The sequence below is a fragment of the Zerene cesonia genome, chromosome 25 (assembly GCF_012273895.1).
Source record: "Zerene cesonia ecotype Mississippi chromosome 25, Zerene_cesonia_1.1, whole genome shotgun sequence".
NCBI classification, from domain to species: domain Eukaryota; kingdom Metazoa; phylum Arthropoda; class Insecta; order Lepidoptera; family Pieridae; genus Zerene; species Zerene cesonia.
Genome location: NC_052126.1, coordinates 1,980,040 through 2,002,790, shown reverse-complemented (window position 1 = coordinate 2,002,790; position 22,751 = coordinate 1,980,040). Strand labels below are relative to the sequence as shown.

The window sequence follows — 22,751 nt, the reverse complement described above, 5'->3', positions numbered from 1 at the left end:
TAACGAGAAAGAACTAAGGAAGTAACTCAAGGAACGTATTAAATTGGTTTGCGTCAAGAAATTATTGGTAAGGCCAATTTTATTATAATGTATCTATCCAATATAGTAGTTTGAAGGTACTAAGTAGTGTAGTAAAACCTAGAAGTGCGATTCTGCATAACTGCCCAATTGATGTAGCTATTTGATGTACAGTAGATAAGAAATAACAGTCAGACACAAAGACTATTAACGAAAAAAAGGCATTTAAGACCTTTTATAGGATTTTACACGTATATTATTTGACCCGACGTTTGGAATACTTAACAGCGAGTGTGGTCACGGGGAGATTAAGATGTTACATGTCTTAAAGTCATACAAAAATTGATGTTTGTGAACTACTATTTCTGCCACTAGTAGGTAGGTAGTAGTTATACCTAGTGCTTGATATTCTCAATAACTGCCTATGAGCTAATGTATATTTTTAAACAAATGCATTATTATTATATGATTACGTAACCAGGAAAGAAGTACTCCGGCTGATTCATATGTTTTATGAATAAACCCATTGAAACTCATGCGTTTATAGGGCGAATACAATTTGAATTATTGAAAACTGCGCCATCTATTAAGATTTTCACAAAGTAAATATTTAAAACAGCGCCCTCTTTAGAAATATCATGATAACTATTCAGTGCTAGTTTTTCCGAGCAGAGCGATACTTTCCCCCATCTTCAGATTTTCATGAAAACTAACATCTAATGGAAGTAGTACTGATATGCGAACCAACATAATCGTTACACTTATTTTCTTTTAGTTTTCTTTCAGGCTCTCAAAAGAACATGAATAATAGATAACTGAAAGTACAAGCAGGTGCTAAATTGTAGTACACTCTTGCAGTTGTTTTAAGATGCTAGATAAGATCATTATTCTAGTAGATTATAAATAAACAATATGAAGTCTGTGACCAAGAAAAAAAAGTAGTCGTAAAAAAGAAAATAGTTTGTCGATGATGACAAAAATGATAATTATGCCAACATTAGTAATATGCAGTTGAGAGGTTTACAGAAAATTATTTTCAAAAGCTTTTCAGCCGGCAGCATTTCCCACTGTTTTCAGTTCATTTCCCTTTGTGAAACTTGTCTACGTTAGCTTGATTGATTCTCCACAATATAGCTTATCTTAAATCTCTAGTAGTTGTTTATAGGAAGGATTTATGGGCTGTGGTCTACAATAATAGTCGTAGCTTGGAATAGATATAGTCAATATATTTGAATACTAAACGAGTGTAGACTTTAGTCATGCTAACCTAATTATTCAAAATACTATAACACTAGCTGCGCCCCGCTGTTTCACCCGCGTAAGTCCGTATCCCGTTGAAATATCAAGATAAAAAGTTGACTATATGTTATTCCAGTTGTCACACTACATACCAAAATTAATTGCAATCGTTACAGTAGTTTTTGCGTGAAAGAGTCAACAAACACACACACATTCTTACCAACTTTCGCATTAATAATATTAGTAGGATAGGATAGGATAGTAGAATACTATAGCATTTATTTCATACTATCTTCGCTCTAACGGTCTTAGGTTTAGTCTATCGTCAACAGTCGGTATTTATAAATTTTGCAGTGATGCAAATACGTATGGGAATAAGTATACGTAACGTATTACATGGCAATTAGATGTTCAAATTCAAATTTGTATTCAATTTTATTTATCACAGAACACATATTACAAATAAGTGCTCAAAGTATAATTGTATGCACTGTGTTCGTCTGTTATGCTAACATACAAACAATATTTCAAAAAGTAGCTCCTGCAACTTTCTGGCCTTCTAATATAATAGTTTATTTATTTTTCTGTAGTTTATAGGTAATTTTAACAGAATATTTTTCCAATAACCTTAATTTTTGCTCACCTTTCTCTTCTAAAATGTTTCTCTTTTTATTTTATATGGTAGTCTGGAACAGATCGCTACCTAGCGATAAGATCGCCATTTGTGCAAAATGTCTCTTTAATTTGTGGTTTTTCTGTAAATATTTGTGTGCAATAAAGTATTATCTATCTATTTAGCTATCTATAATAATTCGTGAATTGTCTGGGATAACCATAAACAAAAATCTTATCCTACTTATAAAATAAAGGCGAAAGTTTGTGAAAAAAAAAGTTAGGATTTTTAGTTATTAGATATATAGTTATTTTAGTTTTTGTGAAAGCTAGGATACATGTAGTCTGTTTGTAATATTGAAATAACCGTTACTACATGTGGGCATTTTAATATATATATATATATACGGTGCATAAACCAACTTTTTTTTACAATTTTGGCTCTTTGTCTGTCTGTTTGTTCCGGCTGATCTCCCGAACATGGTGGTGTCTTATCAGGAGATTTTTAAAAAGGAACAAAGAGGACTTAAAAAACGAAAATTCGTGTGATGTATGATGGCCCTTATGTGCTTTCAGGGTTGGGCAGTATTTGAATTAATTGTAATTAAATTACTTAATTGTGATAAAAATATGTATTCGATACATTTTTTATTATTTATAGCGAAGTATGCTTTTGCCCAGCCCTGTGTGCATTCAGTATATAGTGTCACATTTTTTTCCTTTTCACGGAATCCAAGTATATGCCTTTCCAATAAAAAATACATGAAAATGTTGTTGAATTTATACAGCCGTCACTAATAACTTCTATATAAGTATAAGCTGCTTTCAGGTTAAGTGGGCCATTAGGCAAACTCTTGCCTTAACCGCCGCACCCTCAATTCGGGATAAAAAGTACTGTGAATGCCACCTATATATTTGTGGGGAAGCTCTGAAATAACTCGACTGATTATTCAACTGAAATGTGTGACCTTCAATCTTTAGGTATTATTGAGGTTAAGTAGGGTTGTCACTTTTCTTACGCATGATTTCAATAGTGCAATAAGATGGGACATAGTGGAGTTTAACCGGTGGGTCCATTGCCTCCTTAGGCATGGGAGTCCGACATAACCCATGGTTTTTGTATGTGCTCATTCTCCGCTTAAAAAATAGGGTTGTCACTTTTATATTAGGCCACCTTGGTTATATTTTACAATAATTTACTGATAATCAAACAAAATTGAAATTTATTATTATTTGTTACTCTTTCACGCACAACCTATGATGTTCAAGCTAGTTTGGTATATAGAATAATTTAAAATGTGAGTTGAATAAATTATAAAATAAAACTAATTTTTCTTCCTATTAATAAGATTATAACACCGATAAAATATTATGATTCCGTTATAAGTGAGCACATTAATAGAGGCATAAACATTCACATTTTGACCTATTGAGACAAGAAGTAAATGTACACTAATTATCGTCATTCCCTTATTTGTTTTTATTCTAATTCACTGGTTTATAAATTCAAAAAGAATTCTACATGACTGTACCTTTCCTTATGTTTTCTTATCAATTTGAAATTCATAATAACGCGCCGGTGCTTCTCAGAGGAAAATATAAAGCTTCTGTGTAACTGTGTAATCAAGCGAATGAAAGAACGAAATAAAATAACAAGCATTTCAATTCTTATTATTTACTTGAATGTACCTACATGCTGTGGTACTGTCACGTTCACTGGTTATTCTACATCTGCATTATATGCAGTGTGATAGTTCTTTCACTGTAGACAAATTCATTCAATGCGTAACGTTTTTGATTAAGAAAAGCTTTGTATTACTACTCCGATACATCCTTTGATTTTTTAAATAAAAATTTTCAAAAAGTATATATGGCTATGTTTAACAAACTTATTATTATTACGAAGATATTGATTAAGAAGACATTGTTGAAAAAAGATATGTATTCTATATATATTGATTTATTTTACTCTTTAATAAAATGGCACAGAGATACTTAAGACTCGAAAATATTGACAGTGTACAGTTGATTGTGCAATTTTATAACTTTTAAAGGATCTCTTGCAATTTAAACCAAATTTAAAAGAACCAGGACAAAAATGAGTAAGAAAATTAATTGAGTTGGCTTATATACTATTTTATATACTTACAATGCCCTGACATCACCCACGTTTAAAGAAATATATTTTCATATTGTCAAAATTTATTAGATTCATAAGATCTACGATCTCGTGTTACCTTTTAATCATATTCTGGTACACCAACTTGTTGTTAAACTTTGTATGGCCCATACTATAATATAAGCTTATGTAATAACTTCATCGTGAACACTTCCTAAGTAGGTAAAGGTGTATGATAAAATAATGAAACTAAAGGCCCCCGGTTCATTAATTGGAGCCCTACTAATAAATGACAGAGTAACTCTGCCTGTCTTTCTCTTCATCACGCGTAAACCACTAAACTGATTTGGATGAAATTTGGTACATAGTAACTCTATATCTTTAGGCACTCGGGCGAAGCTGCAGGCGGAAAGCTATGTATATATTTTATGATGGTAGAAATTTTGGGCCTATTATACTAGGCACTTCAAATAGCTCATGACGTTACGTAATACGTAGCTCTTATATTTATACATGAAATTAAACAAAAATTTTAAGGTATTTTAATTACATCTAGTAACTATAAAATCATCCAAATAGGGAAATTGCAATAATTTTAGTATTGTATTATATAATTATTGTATTGATTAAATGATAAATATTCTAGCAATATACATAGCACAATATAATACAATTTTGTATTTACGGCATTTTCAGTACTGCGCTACAAGGAGCAGTTTTAAATTGACAGTTAATTTTTTACAATGACGTAAGAATGAGTTGAGTAATATCAATTATAGCATGATCTTTCTGAACTTGGGGTCAGATGACACTACACTTAGACTAGATTCATTGAAACTAGTCTAGACTTAAAAACATTCGTTGCAATGGCGTCAGATAAAGAAGGTACGTGAGATATTTATTTACCTCATTCTTATTTCATATCTGTGTCAGTAATTTCTCATCAGATTAATGCAATTGCAACTAATAAATTATAGGTATATTCATATTCTATATTACATAATTTTGTTAGTTACATACAGGTACAAAAATATTTAGAATTCAAATAATTCTTTCACACTAATTGACTAATATTATGAAGAGAAAACGTTTATGCGTACCTACGAAATATTCAATAAATCTACATATATTTTCTCTATTTAAAGATTATTTTAGAAAGCTGCATCTTCACCGAGTAGCATACCTAAGTTTTTTTGTCCCTTCTCAACATATGCGGCTAGCGGTTAGTGTTCTGATAAAATCTTAATACATTTACAATCAACATGTTCTAATTGATACAATATCATCATCAAACAGCCTTAAGAGATTCATGTTTTGATTATATGAAACTTTGTTTACCTTTAATGAAAACACAATAAAAGCTTTCAGATATGAAAATTAGTTTTCAATATCTATTGACATTTGTAATAATATTTTTAAAGTGTGCAAAAAGATGGAACTAAGTAGTTTTCCCAATGTCTAGACCATAAGGTCATAATTCATAATTATTTCCCATATATATTTAGAAATATTTCCTCCTATGAAAAAAGATCCTTTCAGAGTAGCTATCGGACTCACGTCTCGCACAATAAGGAACCTAAAGTATACGGAAGACAAACATTAATTACGCGTCTTCATCGCTGACATAATGAACTTGGAATTACATAGAAGGACATCTTTGTCAGAAAGTGTAATCAACCTTGGAATTCATCCATTCTTGTTAAATATATTCTGATATAATTAACGTCACAACATTGTGTGTAAGGAGAAATTTTATTTAGAACTTCTTTTTGACACGTTTTTTAAAAGGCTGTTATTAGCAGCATCTGTGTTTGTTTATCTAATATATAAAATTCTCGTGTCACAGTTTTTGTTGCTATACTCCTCCGAAACGGCTTGACCGATTTTGATGAAATTTTTTGTGCTTATACCGGATAAGCACAACCAATTCTCTATATCTATGAGAATCGGCCAACATCTATTTTTCATACCCCTAAATGATAAGAGTAAGGCAGAACAGCGTTTGCCGGGTGCAGCTAGTTAACTAGTATAATTCTTTAACAAAACCCCATAAGAAAAATAACAAAACAATTCCACTAATGCTCTTACTAGTACTCTTAACCAAAAAGTAAATAAATTTATTTTCATATCAAAATTAATTCGTCTATAAACACATTTGTATCTGCAAAAAAATTGTCTTATGGAGTAAGCTATTTTCATTAGATTCCAACACAGATGTTTCTCTAGATACTCGTAGAACGAGCTTTTATTCCTAGGGAGCCTTAATAATTTAGAATGCAGATGAATGGGTTTCGTACGTTGCTGAGATTTATAAATTTAAACAGAGAGGGATAGCATTATACTGCACTGTTGCAACACTTAACTGAATGGTTCTTACGACTTCATTCTACTATTAGGTACTAAAAAATATAGCTAAGTATATCAATGGAAATAAATATGTTTTAATAAATTGTTTATTTTAAAATTAATCAAGTTGAAAGCCACACAATCACCATTGGTTTTAAATAAAAGTGAACGTGTCAATGGTTGAAGGAAGGTACAGGCACAGATAACATAATACCATACTAGTATAGGCACAGAATACTAACTAGTAACTAGCGTATATAGGTAGGATATGATAGGTAGGTAGGATTGCACCATACAACAGATTCACCATCAAAATAATGAATGATTATGTAGAAATACGATGATGAGGTATACAATTGAATTAGTTATTTGTTTTTTTTTTTTAAGAATTTCAATGTTTGTTTACATTGATGATATATATATTACAATACTGATTTAAGATAAACAAATTACTTTCTTTATCACATGGGTTACTAATAATGATAGATATATAGTATTTTCTTGTGTTTGGTTTTACGCGAGTATTATACATTTAGAAATTAAAAACTTTTCAACGGATTTTAAACGCGATTTATTCATTATATTATTAACCCGACGTTTCGAACACGAGTCTCCCCGTGACCACGCTCGCTGTAAAGTGTTCGAAACGTCGGGTTAATAATATAATGAATAAATCGCGTTTAAAATCCGTTGAAAAGTTTTTAATTTCTAAATGATGGATATATTTAAGAGATAATTGACATGTTTCGAGTTTTAATTTTCATAACACAAGATATGTAATCTATAAGTTAATATAGAAAATATATATTGTTTCCTTAAACACAATCAAAGAAATAAAACATCACGTATCCAACAATGAGATCATAAAAGTATACAAACTTAACGGAGGTCCTTTTACGAGTGTGACCGATGTTTTACGTAACGTATTCTTTTATACTGTTGTTACCTTACGATATCATTTTAAATCCTGAAACTAAACAAATATATAATAAAAAAATATGGTAGATATAACTGAATTCTTCTATCTGTTAAAATTACTTAACCCATAACAAAAATAATATCAATTAATTTATAATAGTGTGAGTTTTATTATTCATTAAAATTTTACCAGCTTGACACAATTTTCCTAACAAATAATAATAGCGCAAGTGAAGCTTTAAATAAATGTAATTAGGTTTTGGTTGTTTAAGTTTAAGCTGTTAATTTATTTAGCTTCCCATAAGAATATATTAGGTATAACCCCGTCTACGGGCAGCCGCCGAGGGGGTCGCGGACGTATTTTAATCAGCTCCCGTGGCCCCTTCACTCAAGTGGCTAGACGGAACACAGTGGGGTTTTGGTCGGTAAGAATCCGACATAACCCACGGCTCCATCCCCGGGGGCCGTGGGTATCTATGCAAGATTTCCCCACTATAAAAAAAAAAAGGTATAACCCCGTCTGAAAGTACGTAAAAATCATTGTTGGAACGACATTAAAAACATTTCTACTAATGCTAAGGTAATAAACATGCTCCGTCCTAAGTAATCTGAACAATAACCTTGTTTACTTCCAAATAAAAACGTTTCGGTCATGTCCCAAATATACTGTCTTTGATATTGCTTTCATTTTATTGAACATTTCGTTAAAATAACATTTGAAGGTTTTCAAATTTCCATTAAAAAGTGATTATAAATATAGGTCGTTGTGTGCACGACATAGACTAAATGTTATTCAGATACAAAGATTACTTATACTTGCTTTGAACATATGCCGATATTATATTGCTTTTAAATTTTTCAACATAAAAAAAAATAAATATAAAACAAGACCACGAGCAAAATCTTCTATGAAAATACACCCTAATATCAACTGTCAGGTTAGTGCTAGAATAAAAAACGGAGTTATTTTACCAAACATAAGTAAATAATTAAATTAAGCAGTAAATTGTGAACCACACAGTCATGCGATATGCAAAACAGTGACCTTGTATAAGTTTTGCAGTAGGTACGATTCCTAGTCAAACGGATAAATCTCGGAGTAATTTTAATATTAAACTCTAGTTTTAGAAATTAACACCGACAAATATACATAGGGAAGCTATCTGTAGGATTATCTCTGTAGGATTATCTCATCTGTATTTGCTAAGAAATTAAGGTTTCTAAGTTATAATTATTATGACATACTCGCTGCGTCCCGCGGTTTCACCCGCGTAAGTCCGTTTGCCGTAGGAATATCGGTTATAATATAAAAAAGTTGTTTCCAAATTTCATTGCAATCGGTTCAGTAGTTTTTGCGTGAATGAGCAACAAACACACACATCCTTACAAACTTTCGCATTTATAATATTAGTAGGATTTAATACTGGACGACTGGTGTAAAACTCATCAAACTCAAAGCTGTGATACTTGAAGGGTTTATAGGATGAAATTTACATAATATATGAATATTCATTCACTATGTAAACTCTATTAAAATAAATGTGTAATTACATATTGATCGAATTGGGTCTAGGTGTCGACAAACGCCAATAATAATATATTGTATCATGCTAATATTATAATCGCTTAAGTCTGTAAGTATAAATAAATTAATCAATCAATAAATTATTAATCTACATATTATAGTATTAATTCTATGGATGGATGAATGTAAGGATGTTTGTGAGTCTTTCACGCGAAAACAGCTTATCATATCTATAAGAAATTTGGTATAGACATAGGCTATTTTTTACCCGGGTACCACGCGAGTGACGCCGCGTGTTACAACTAGTGTAAATCATTTTATTGATTGTAGTTTTAAAGTGTAAACGTAGATTATAAAGTTAGTTACAAGTAAAATTTATAAAGTTTGGACCGAGATAATATAATAAATATGTGTGTCCATAAGCTATATACGACCGCCTCTTTGGTACAGTGGTTACCGCGAGAGCCGAACCGAGGGGTCCTGGGTTCGATTACCGGTGGGGACGCACAAAAAAAAATGTCTCGGTCTGGCAGGACACAGAAGGCTGATCACCTAATTGTTCATAAAAAAAACTCGATCAGTGAAACAGATGTATATCATCTGTCCCCAGTAGGGGACACGGGACTTCACTTTTACTATAAGCTATGTTGCACTTGTATATTTCTATGACCTTTAGACATACAGATGTGTGAATATTAACCCGTAACATGTGTTGGGAAAAGTGGTACAAAGGGTCTCACTTATATTAAATTTGTTACCTAGTTTGTCACACGTTTTACTGAAATATTCTGAAGAAGTATAAGCATGTTATATGAGGCTTGATTCTTAGAAAATGGAGGGAAAAATCAGTTTAAATAACATCACCAGTAATATGTTTTAGATTATTAGCATCTATTTAATTATTTGTCACAATGTTTAATGTTAAAATTTTAAAGATTTGCCTTATATTCTTTAGTATGTAAGATACGCCGAAAATGTAACAAAAAATCAAATTAAATCGTTAAGCTTTTAGCACCAGTACAGGCTACAGATATAAACCAAAAACCCAAATTAGTTTTCAAACTGTCTAGCAATAAGCACAAGCCTTTTAAAACGTCCAATATGTCAAAATGTCATCGTCTATTAGGGTTGACGTTTACCGGCGTAATACTGTTAAACGACCACCAATATTTCTCCTTAAGTTGATCTTTATAAATGTATATTGTAACCCTACCACTATCTGTACTTTCTATTTATATCTTTCATAGACTATGAATAGACAAATATCGAATATCTCAGACTACTTATTTAGGATAAAAAATTTGGGTATTATGTAAAATTACAATAACACTTATTAATTATTTGTATTGCCATGGAAGCTAATAATGTAAAAAGGAGATTGTCCGCGTGAGTAAAACTACGACTATATTATTAATTCTACTATATTATTGACTAACTATATTATTAACTTCATAGGGCACATATCGTTTAAAGCACAAATAATAATAATTTGAAGATATAAGAATTTTGGTACATTAACTAACTAGCAAAATGTTATTGTATAAATTTAAAACGCATGAGCAAAGCCACGACCAAAATCAAGCTTATATTATGAATGAACTTCATATGTGCATCAGCTTTTACATCTAATAATGTTCTAAAGAAACGGGTATTGCCATCGTTTAAATGTCAATTAATAATAATTCGAAGATATGAGAATTTTAGTAGATTGACTAACTATTAAAAATGTTATTGTATGAGTTTAAACCGCAATTAAAATTGTTGCCAATTACACACACGACTGAATATTTCTAAGTTTCTAAACATCTTTGAAATTAATTTTCAAAAGGAAATAATTCCTACTTAAAACTTAAGCCAGTGAGCGCTGATCCTAACAGTGGGAATGCTATCCCTTTCCTACCTTCAGTGATCAGTCGGCCTCGCAACGGAGTGTATGGAAGTCGTGTGATGCATTCCATTTTTTTTACCGCGTTTTTTTTAAATTAAAATCTGACAGATGATCGAGTGTTGATTGTTGAATTATTGACATTGGATGCAGTGCATACAGTGTAAAAAAATGTGATATTTTTTAATGAAATTTCCATGGCATATCTTTTAGTTGTATAATACATTCGTTTGAACGTTTATAATTTGAATTATTGAAAAGATGTCTCGATATTTTTTTATGAAAGCGTAGGAACGTAGGTTTTATCACGAAAATGCATTGAATTGCGTTTTTAGAAATTGGTATTTTATTTCACAAGAATTGCTCATTTTGCGTTATGTGTGATTTATTTGCGTTTTCGTTCAAAAGTATATAAATACTAAAAACTTATATGTAGTTATTATGTATAAAACAAAAATCTATATACATTTCCATTTATCTGTAAAAGCGTTTTACACAAATTCATATTGAAATTGAAACAAACTAAAAGAAAAACATTCAAACAATCTTACTACTATGGATAAAAATATTTATCATTATCAAACACGCTCCTTTTACCACATTACAAGGCCCTTTACGCGTAAAGAAAAAAAAATAGTTTTTATTTTATCTAGACTCTCCGTCTTCGTTACTGTAAGCAGTTACGGAACAATAAAGTTTGAGAAATTTATTTCTGTTGTCTACGCGTATTGCTCGCACGGATATAAATTGTTTTGAATTATTAGTGATGTATATTTTTATTGTTTCTGCAATATTAACAACTATAACATGATAATATTATGCTAGATAAACAAATACATACTATATCCAGTGGTGTTTCTTTTATATTTAACAGCTGCTTATTTCTAGTAGTTTCTTCATTACACTTCATTACACATTTTCCACATGACTAGCTGAAGAATAATTCTAACAAACGAGTCATTCATCTTCACTCGTCTTAGTAAGTTATTCCTGAGTATCAATGCATAAATTTTTATATCCTTCCTAGTTATTACCTATAGTGTAAATGCGAGAGTGTGTGTTTATTTATTTGTTTGTTTGTTCGTCGTGTTCACGTCGCAACAGATCGATTTTATGGTATGATTTTGTGGCTGGAGATAATTAGAAGGTCCAAGAATTTTCCTTCTCGGTCCTTTTCCCCCAAACATCTCCCAAGAGAATTTCCTTTGACCGCGCGATCGAAGCCCCGGGCGGAATACGCGTTAAATATTTTGTTTATATGCTAAGTCTGTTTGAATTCAATAATATCTTTTTACTCAATCTTCACTACTTGGTATAAAACAATTTTTATATCTATATCTATCTATGCTTATCTTTGAACCAACGCAACGTATTTTCATGGGGTTTTTTTTAACAGATACAGTGATTTAAGAGAGAGGTTTATATGTAACAACACCCTTTAAACTCCGCGAATTTAACGCGTGCGAAGCCACGGGCAAAAGCTAGTTATTGAAAAAACACAAAGTAACATAAGCATTTATAAAAAGTTCGCAGTTACATGTAAAGCATAATACAAAACATCTTAAGAAATGCCCCAACGATCTGAAAAGCGTTTTAATTTTAACTCATTTATATTTTCTTGGTATTCGAATGTTACAAATTAGGGTTGAATTTAGAGAAAATTAGGTTGACGTTTTTAAGGTCATTCACCTTTATGTACACCTATATTATGTGTAAGTATCAGAATTTTAAAACTAAATACTTCTAACTGTCTCTATATAAAATTGTATCCATATCGTTTCAATCGTTTAGGTGAGAAGAAGAGACAGACAGATATACGCATTTATAATATGATCGGTTTTTAGTCAGCAACGATCTAGCTTTATGATAATAAACGAACATTACAATTCTTTGGAGTTGTTTTTGAGTTAAATAAAGTTTTTGTGTGTATCATGAAATACTTAATTTAGATAAGCTAACAATTTATGCCTATTATAATATATTCAATAATAGACTAAATAAATAATATGTTGATCGGGTTAAATCGAACAATATTATATATTTCGATTTAACTCGATTCACAGGTATAACAATACGATCGAATTAATAAACACTTCATACGTCCACTCACAAGTTATATTCAAAATATAAATCAAACAGTGTACGCGCGATCGCAATCCAATATTGACTTTAGTCGATTTAATATGTATTGTTTAATTTTGAAATGTCAAGTCATGCGTGTGTATTAATATGATACGTAAGAAGTAATGGTCATTCTGCGTTTATGAATTGAAACGTTAAAAGTACTAACGTAAATATAATTTGGTTATTTTTGAAGTTTTACGCACCTAATATTGGTGGCTGGCGGTGCGCTGACCGTCAGTGCTGACAGCCGACATGTATGAACCTCTAAGAAGCATAGAATAACGTGTATCAGCTTTTTTATGGTGATTCTCGATGTCAGCGAAAATATCTACTACATCTTAGCACGGACGCGTGGGTCAATTTGGGGTTGACTCTGGTAGTGACACGCTCAAGGGCGTCCCCCCATGACGGGGACCACGAACTTGGGCTTGGGCTGTCGCATGAATGGAGGGGGCCGGAAGGGCCGTGCTCGGTTGGGCGCTACGCGTATCAGATACGCGTGTATTGAAAGGAACAAAATATGGTTATTTAAACCAGTTCAGAATAGATAAATAAAGATCGAATAAATATTAAAGCAAAGAATTTGTTAGTATCTTCTTGTGTTTGGTTTCACGCGAGTATTATACATTTAGAAATTAAAAACTTTTCAACGGATTTTAAACGCGATTTATTCATTATATTATTAACCCGACGTTTCGAACACTTTACAGCGAGCGTGGTCACGGGGAGACATCTCAGTCACAGTCTCCCCGTGACCACGCTCGCTGTAAAGTGTTCGAAACGTCGGGTTAATAATATAATGAATAAATCGCGTTTAAAATCCGTTGAAAAGTTTTTAATTTCTAAAGAATTTGTTATTAGAAAAAGACTAAAATTTTAGTGGGTATAAAATTTATATAAGTATACTGTAAGATAAGTATTTTATTATTTGTTATAAGTTAACTGTTACATAAATTAATGCACTGTACCAACACATTAATTTTTCTCTTCTTTTCCGGGTTGGGTGGGAGAGATCGCTTATAGCGATAGAACCCCCCACTGTATGTTTAAAGTTATCTATTGTTCGCTTCATATTTGTTTTAATTTATGGTGTACACAAAGTATTTTTCATTAGCTGTCTACGTTTTGTTTAGGATCTCGTATCTGGGATTGAAAATTATTACATTGATTGTACGTTTGGCTTTTGTATAGTTTAGAAATATTCGACCTTCGTGACAGGATATATGATAAATGAACACTTATCAACGCGGCTTACAAAACATTGGACTGAAAAGAATTTAATTTAGAGACCATAAACCGCTGATAATCATAATATTCAAGTTGTCATTGTCGTTGAGCTAATTTATGCCATTTGAAACAAGACAAATTCGATTAGAAATAAGCAACACGGAAGGTTTTCAAAAGATAAAAAACCATCAAAATCGATTAACTCAATCGAAAGTTCTGAGGCAACAAATACAAATAAAACACTATCACAGAGAACCTCCTTTTGAAGTCTGTTTAAAATAGGGTGCTCTTTATAGACACGACAAAAATACTTCATTTGCTATTAAAGATCAAGTTAACTCTATGCTAAAATGTATAGAGTTTGGTATATATTGTGGAATTTATTAACACACTCGCTGCGCCCCGCGGTTTCACCCGCACATGTCCGTATCCCGTAGGAATATCGGGATAAAAAGTTGCCTATATGTTATTCCATGTCCAGCTCAATCGGTTCAGTATCTTTTGCGTGAAAGAGCAACAAACACACACACATCCTTACAAACTTTCGCATTTATAATATTAGCAGGATTTTTATTTCAATGTCAGGTGTATACGGTAGGTAAGTTAGTGCGAAACCTGTGCACATTATCAACAATTAATTTATAATGACCTTTTAAATTTTTTTTTAAAGGATCCGGGTCAGGAACATAGTTAGAAAGACACAAGAGAGATTAAAATGTTGATTATTAACATTAATTAAAAGGGGCGAAATAGTTATTTATTTGAACGAACTGTAATTTCCAAAAAAAACATCCAAAGGTTTTCGCAATGTTTTAAAAGCAGTGACTCAACAGTCCGATTTAAAATAGAGCGAAGTAATGCTTCAACTTATAGTCATTTATACCATACAAAAATGTTTCTTGTTTTTGTGTAATTTTATTTTCGCGGTTTACTTATAAAAAAGAAAAGAAAAAGAAATAAAGAGAGATATATATTTTTTGTATATCTGGTAGTTCAATCTATGAGATCTTATTTTCAAATCTACAAATAATGATTTATAGTTTTCTTTTCTTTCTTATTAAATCTGTAAGAACTAAAGAAATAGAAAACTACCATGCATTCGAAAACATCATCTTTAATCAACAAATAACAGATCAGAGTTTAATATTGAACCCAGAGTATATAAAGACACTATATTATACTTCACATTTAATTAAGTTTACATATAATATCAAGGAAGGCATTTAAAAAAGAAGAGTATTTGAAAACCGAAAAATTCATTTTGCAACCCTCTTTCGAGAAGCAGCAATTGTTTCTGAATACAAGGTAATTCGAAAAACAAAATACAAAATTAAGTATCTGTGGAGTGTGAGTATATTCAACATTGAAAGTGGCTTTGTAAACAATTTATTTCAATTTAAACCCAGGCTTCATTCTGATCCGAGTGCATATTCAGTGGAGCGCGATGTAATTTGAAAACTGTTGTCATTTAATTATTTAAGGAGTCTATTCTCTTTTGTTAATCAATTTTATGATTTATTGAGTATCTAGGTGACTCGAAAAGATTTCAAGTGCGAGTTGAATTACATACAGGTTTTTTATGCTAGAGCGAGCAACCGAAGTTTCTGTTTATCTGATAGTCGACGATCTGCAATGCCTATGAGAATTTTAAAAGGTGTATGTACAGTCACTAACTTATCTATGTAATGGCGAAACATTTAAGAAAAAATGTTGAATTATCAATGATGATTATTTCAAGTACTCTATGTGTTTTAATGGTATCTTTCTGAATGAAAAAATTTGAATATGGCTGAAGCTGTTAAAGGTGAATATTATTCTAAGGGTTCAATATTACTCTAAATGTTTATTGAAGCGACGGTGACGATACCCTTCATTTCAGAGATTAGTTGGTGGATCTGATTGCTTATTTTTGTTTGGCAGATAAAGCAAAAGAGCTAGAGAGTATGTTCATTATTGTGTATTTGTCTTCAATATATCTTTAAATTTAGGCATTTAACTTTCTAACCTTTTTAAGCTATCCAAATAACTATAAAATTGTTTTTTATTCAAATAAACAAAAAAACCAGTACCTTCAACAGACACACAATCGATAATCGGTTATAAAACGGGTTTCCTTTTAAACACGCGATGGTTTTAGAAATACAATGTAAAATCAACAAATGAAATGGGTTAAATAGATGGCTCTCTAGGGTATTAACCTCGTATGAAGTCGCGAACGTTGAGGGATTGATGCCTCTGTAATAGAATTGTGTAATTATACGAGACTATTTGGTGGTTACTTAGAATTGTTTATTGTGACACATGATCGTATTATATCTGTAATAGATTTATTTTATTAAGCGCCGCGATTGTGTCCTGTGTATGAAAATTTATTGAAGACAGCCCTTATTGGACATTAGGTTAACAGAATTAGTTCATTCACTTCTGATTTGGTTTATAGGTTATTTGTCAGTAAAGGAATGTACCAATTTTGCGGATAAATAAAATAAGACAAAAATTGATAAATGTTGCTTCATTAGTATATATAATATTTTGAATAAAGAATACTGTAATCAAAAGAATCGATCAAAGATTGTGAGGATGAAAATGGTGATAACATTTTGCTTCTATCATCATCAATTCACGTCTTAGATTCCGTTTATGAAGATACAGTGAAATCATATTTAACATCTTTTGTATGTGGTAGTCGAGCACGCTTCGGCACGAATTGGGCCAGCTCGCACCGGGGAAGTACCACACCCCCACAGAAGACCGGCGTGAAATAGCATTCTGCTGCTGTTTCGTTCGGTGAGTGGGGGAGCCGGAGGCCCATATCCTTTTCCTTCCCCTTCCCAGTCCTTTCCTTTATTCCTCTCGCCAATCCTTTCTTAATCCCTTCCCAATTTAAAGTCGGCAATCCATTTGTAGAGGCGTAAGGTCTGTAATCGACTTTACGCCTCTGCAAATGGTTATGGGCGGTGGTAGCGCTTATCATCAGGCGTCCCACCAGCTCCATTGCCGACTGTGACATAAAAAAAAAAAAAACTTCTTGCGGTTGCATATACTAGCCGAGCTTATTGCCATAATCCTATATTAATTTTAAGCAGAAAGCTGAGATAAAGTGTCTAAATTCTAAAAGTGTTTTAATCCTAGTTGCACTAGGCAAGGCAAATGATAAATATACGTAATAAAAACATTAAGTTTTTGTAAATTTTAAATAGTTAATATTAATTAAATGTCAATGAGATTTTTAAAGGTTTATCTATCTTTTAGATCTAAAACAATGAATAAAATCGTTGGTTAAATCCATATTAATACTTGTATGTGGTTTTGTCCGCAGGTAAATCTAGGAGACAGAGCTAGTAAAAATATATTTATAACCTCGATTCATTTAATAAGGTGTATAAAACATTTTCTTTAAATCCTCATTTCTGTATCTGTATTTTAGTTGTCAATTCTTACAAAAATATATATGAAAGACACAACAAAAACATTTCACCTTTCGTGCCTACTCACATGTGTTTTATCTCGATATGTGTTCACTCAAAGACACTTCAATCAAGGTCTACCCTTCAATGCCTAAGCCTGCTCAAAGTCTTTGTTACACATGGCAACTTCGAAGCTGTCTTTTATAAATTAGAGAATACAGATACAATATCGGTTCTTTGTTGTGTTATTTTACTATCTGTGAGTTTAAAATGTTCCTAAGTCGTTTGAAAATAAGTGAATCGTGTAATGAATAAGTAATGGTCTATTATAACAAAATTATTTTATTTTTAATTCAACAAATTTCATAATGTTTTTTTAAGAAGATTATGACCTTATAACAGTAGAAGTGATTTATTTAAAAGTATCACTAAAAATTTACTGGCAAGTATTTGAACTAAGACCATTAAGACGATTTTAAATAAATTTTATATGCGAAGAAAGTTTTTCCTCTCAAACGGTAAGGAATTGAAGAAAGACCGCCAAAACCTCAAAGCTACATTTCAATTTATTCTATCTCGGACATGCTTGGGTATTTGATACAAAATTTGGTTTATTTTATGAAATTTCACGTTCCTTACTATTTTCCGTGAATAGTAAATATAACTTTAAGAAAGGGCAATAAAGGGTAAATATTGAATACAGATAGTCTTCTAGTTTTTAAAAATACGTTATCCGTAATGTTTTTATGTATAATAACATATGTTAATGTACACTAATATTATAAAGAGAAAACAGTTCTTTTTTTCTGTAATTTTTTTGCTTGTATTGTTTTCACGCAAAAAGTGCTGGACCGATTTCAAAAATTATTTCACAATTACTAGCTACTAGCTTTTACCCGCGGCTTCGCACGCGTTTCGGAGAAGTTTAATAGATGTTATTAGACACAAACTTCCTCTTGAATCACTCTATCTAAAAAAAAATAATCCCATCAAAATTCGTTGAGTAGTTTTAAAGATTTAAGCATACACAGGGTATGTCCCTGGGATAAAAATGTACAAGCTTACCCGTGCCTTGCGTTACATAAAATTAATCCACCACGGCACCCATAAAAATTAAGAACGCTTAAAGAAGCTTAAAGAAGCTATTTGATATAGAACAATATGAAGTATTCTGTTTTAACTTTATACGTCCCTTTGCACCCCTGTCCCTGCCACCGAGTTAGGTATATAAAGGAGTGGTTATTCTCAGAATGGGCTTGGCCCATTCACGCTGCACCTAGTGTTTTAAATAGTTTTAATTTAATTAATTACCCATACCACAATAATATTATAAATAATCCAACAAACTAGCATCTAAAATAACGAAAATGACTGACAATTTACAAAACTAAATCGAATCTAATCTAACTAAATCGATTATTAATATTGATATAAGCTGTTAAGATTGTTTTAATTTAAATTAAAATAATCAAACATTTAATATATATTAAAAACAAAAAACTTTCTCCAAATTGACAAAATTAGACACATGTAATAAAAAAAGAATCATAAAAATCGTTTCACCCAGTTAAGTTAAAATAATCTGTCGAATTGATAACCTCTTTTTTCAGAAGTCAGTTAAAAAACAAAGAGAACTTAAAATGATATTAACGTCTTAAATTCTTGTTAGCGTCGCAACATAATCCAGGCGCATTAGCAATAACTATTACGCTGCACAAATTGTGAAGACAAAGTTCATAGTTAATAGGTGTTTGTCTGAGTTTTAGAACTTACAACGGTAGCAGAATACTTGATGACAATAAAGAAAGAGACCCCTTCTTCTCCCTATGTAGAAGTTTTCTTCAGTGTGAGCTAGAAACTAGTCTATTTATCTAGTGTGCTAAAAGATGTTTTATTCTTAACTAATTTTACACGGGACAGATTTGATTTAAGTCTGTTTGTCTGTTGCGATTCAACTCAAAAACGACTAGCCGAATTTTGCAATTTTAATAATTCTTTGTCGTTAGAAAACTACTGCTTTACCAAATAACAACGGCATATATATTTTAATGGCGGCATATACAATATTGATTAATTTAAACTAGATACAGTCAGTACAGTCATGAGTAAAACGACGTGTATTAAGAATTGTGCTAATTTTTAAACTGCGATTTTTTAAAATTGAAACAAAAACGGTTTAGTGACTTATTTACTCCAAATTTTAATATGTATTCAATTATTGTTCAAATTATTGGGGTAAATCCGACCAGTCGTATTTACGTATTTAGGTATAGAGAAGTTTACATTTTAAATTTATTTGGATACAATGACCTTAAATCATACTGTTTATTATGATATTTTCGTTCATGTTTGTCGTATATATAAATAAACCAAATAATATTAGTAGTATAAGTGAATGGCTTGTCCTTGACCATTTTGGCAAGGATTCAAAAGTAATTCGTTCAGGACTGTATCCGTAAAATGTGCCTTGTTTTTTGGCAAAATTTCATTGACAATTATAATGGACAAATTTAAAATATTGAATAAATTTGATCAGTTAAAAGTGTTTACAAAAATGTAAATAAAACTATTTATTATTTCATCAAAACGTACTTAAACTTACGCATTCAAAATATACAGTAGATTAAACTCAGCAAAGTTTATATGTTATGTTACACGAATTATATAAGTAAGCATTTACTATATCAAAAATCTCGATTTAAATTTGGAAACTACAGCGTTGTCGAATTTCCGGTAGTTTAGAATCGATACTGGCAACTGGGGAAAGCGTCGACGACTGTAACCCAAATAAGCTGTTCCAAATTTAAATGTATTTCTCCGTAAAATCGAATAATTCAAAATGAGAATTACTGTAAAATATTGTTGCAGTTTTAACCTAAAACCTACCTTCTTAGTCCAATAAAACATCATTTAAATTGGTGTATTATACAGTTAATAATATGTTTTAGCAAAGAAATATTTATTAAAAAAAATTCCAAGAATTATTTTTTATTAAAAAAATCACCGTCGTACAATCAAAATATACATGCCCTAAATATATCAGAAGCTTATTTTATACTTATCTCTTACATGCCCGTGAGAAACAAACATTTAAAACAAATAAACTTCAGCGCTGCTTGATTCGTTTGAAACACTCAAGTTAAGACCGAAAAACGTGAAACATTTTCAAATCTCTGTAATTAGTAATCCTTATTCAATTGCCGTTAGTATCTCGCTCCAGGTAACAAGGCCTCACAGTTTCTTCATTGTTCCCTACTAAACACTTTCAAATAACACTGCAACAAAAGACCAGAAGGGTATTTAAACAAAGGAGCGTCGACTCCGCCCACTAGTCGCGTTACATCACTATCAAGTTCAGCTTAATCGATAATAAGGGAAGCGATACAACACTAGCAAAAGATTGATGATTGCTTGAAGCTTTTCTTATAGAGTGATTAAGAAATTGCTCTCAAAAACAGCTCAGGATCATTATATAGTTTGAATGAATATTTAAACTTAGTGAAATTTTGAAGGTGATAGCATAACAGTAACTCATAATAATAATATATCCTAACAGTAACTAGTTATTATATAATAATTGCCTTATATCATAATTTCATATGTATACATGTGTCCCGCCGCGTTCTATTCTCAATAGCTTGTATATATATACGTTATGTTGGAACAAACTTTTTATAGATTTTCTTATGATGATGCATATATACACTGGTGGTAGCTTGGGCAAAGACTGTAATATTGTCATTACTTTAATGATTACGTAGGTAGCTAAATGTTTATACAAAGACGAACAAGAAAAAGATGTTTAGTAACTTTTAATAGAATTGATTTCATATAATATTTTCATGTTCTCTTACTTGTAAAAGGCTTCATTAAAAACAATATTGCGGAATATAATAGCTCGCTATCAACGAAAGCAAGTTCGTTTCATAACTGAAATTTTAACATTACTTACAATTACTCACTAACAACACTACGTAAGAGAATCTTGATGAATTCTTCTGAGCGCTGCTCTTGTTAACTCTCTATTCGCATACTCGTAGTTAGGTTACCTTAGTTTCTAAATGATTATTTTCTAAAAAAAATCCGATGGCACGCTTGCTACAGCGTAAACCGTGTCATAGGTTTTAGCTGGACAGAAAATTAAAATGTTCTTGTTGTCTAAGAAATATTTAAACTATAAAGCCTATTGAAACGATTTAAAGTACACGGAGTACTTTAAAATCAATCGTTTCAATAGCATATATAGCATTTTATTTTAATAAACAAGTTTGTTAATACCAATTTTTACAGGCTTTAAGTAAAATATTCAATAATATTCTGTACAACGTTAAAAAGAGCGTTCCTTTTTTTAGATTAGATATAAAAATCGACTCTGTTACAATTTACACTGTGTCTTATCTTTAAGAGGGAAAAAACACAAAAAATCTTCAAACTTTGTGTGTGTGTAGTCCATGGAAATATCAAGAACACAATAAATTATAGTTTAGTCGAATATAAAAAAATAACAAATGTAATAATTAATTTAAACTAGCCAGAGATAATGTGATAACCCCTATCGGCCACAATGTAATATGCAACCACAGACAATAAATAAATGTGTTCAATATGGCGACACAGATTATTAAGTGCGCTCGCAAACTGTGCTCTCATGAAGAAAATTAAAATCGCTGTCAGGAAGTGGCGGAGGATGCGCCTCTTCCGAAAACGAGACGGTAAGTTGAAATCAGTAATGTGTAAAAAGGACAGACTCATTCAAGGACGTTTGTAATTAATTGTTGTATTTTGCATTTAATTATAAAAAAACTATTTATAATATGAGCAAAAAATGGACACATTAATGACCTTAATATTGTCCTTACCTTGTTGATATTATCTCAATTATGTTTTAAATGTAATTTTAACAATAAACACGATGTTCACTAAGACATATTTTTTTATTTCAGTAACGGTTCAATTTAAATTGGCTTTTAAAATGGCGCTGATTCCATCTTGATATTAGTTGGATAGTATGTAGTATTACAATTGGATCTTTTAACATTATGAATACAGATAAGTTAAACACCATACAGAAATTAATTAAACACAAAAAGGTTACGATTAAACAAACTAACGTTACCTACATTAAAGTGTTTCAAACGATTTACATTTCAACGAGGAAATGTCGCTCTTTCGCAAACTTCACGCGATTACAACTTGGAACTATTGAGGTTGGAAGTGTATGAACTTTATGTCATAGAAACCTAGTAACATTAGATTTAACCACATTTCCAGATAATTTTGTACCATGGAATATCTTTAATTAATAGGTGTAGAACTCTACATGACAATAAG

At 31.2% G+C, this 22,751-nt stretch overlaps 1 protein-coding gene across 3 annotated transcripts in view; it reads left to right on the top strand.

The window, feature by feature from the left end:
- The window catches only part of LOC119836751 (multiple C2 and transmembrane domain-containing protein), a 103,320-nt gene that overhangs the window by 48,453 nt on the left and 32,116 nt on the right, over window positions 1-22,751 (top strand). The window contains exon 1 of one of the 3 annotated variants that reach the window (XM_038362201.1): window positions 21,868-22,132. The exons of the other annotated variants lie outside the window; for them this stretch is intronic. Within the exon in view, the coding sequence (XP_038218129.1) occupies window positions 22,015-22,132 (118 nt within the window). The 5' untranslated portion in view covers window positions 21,868-22,014. Of the gene's footprint in view, window positions 1-21,867; window positions 22,133-22,751 lie in introns of those variants that run through there. 3 annotated transcript variants of the gene reach the window in all.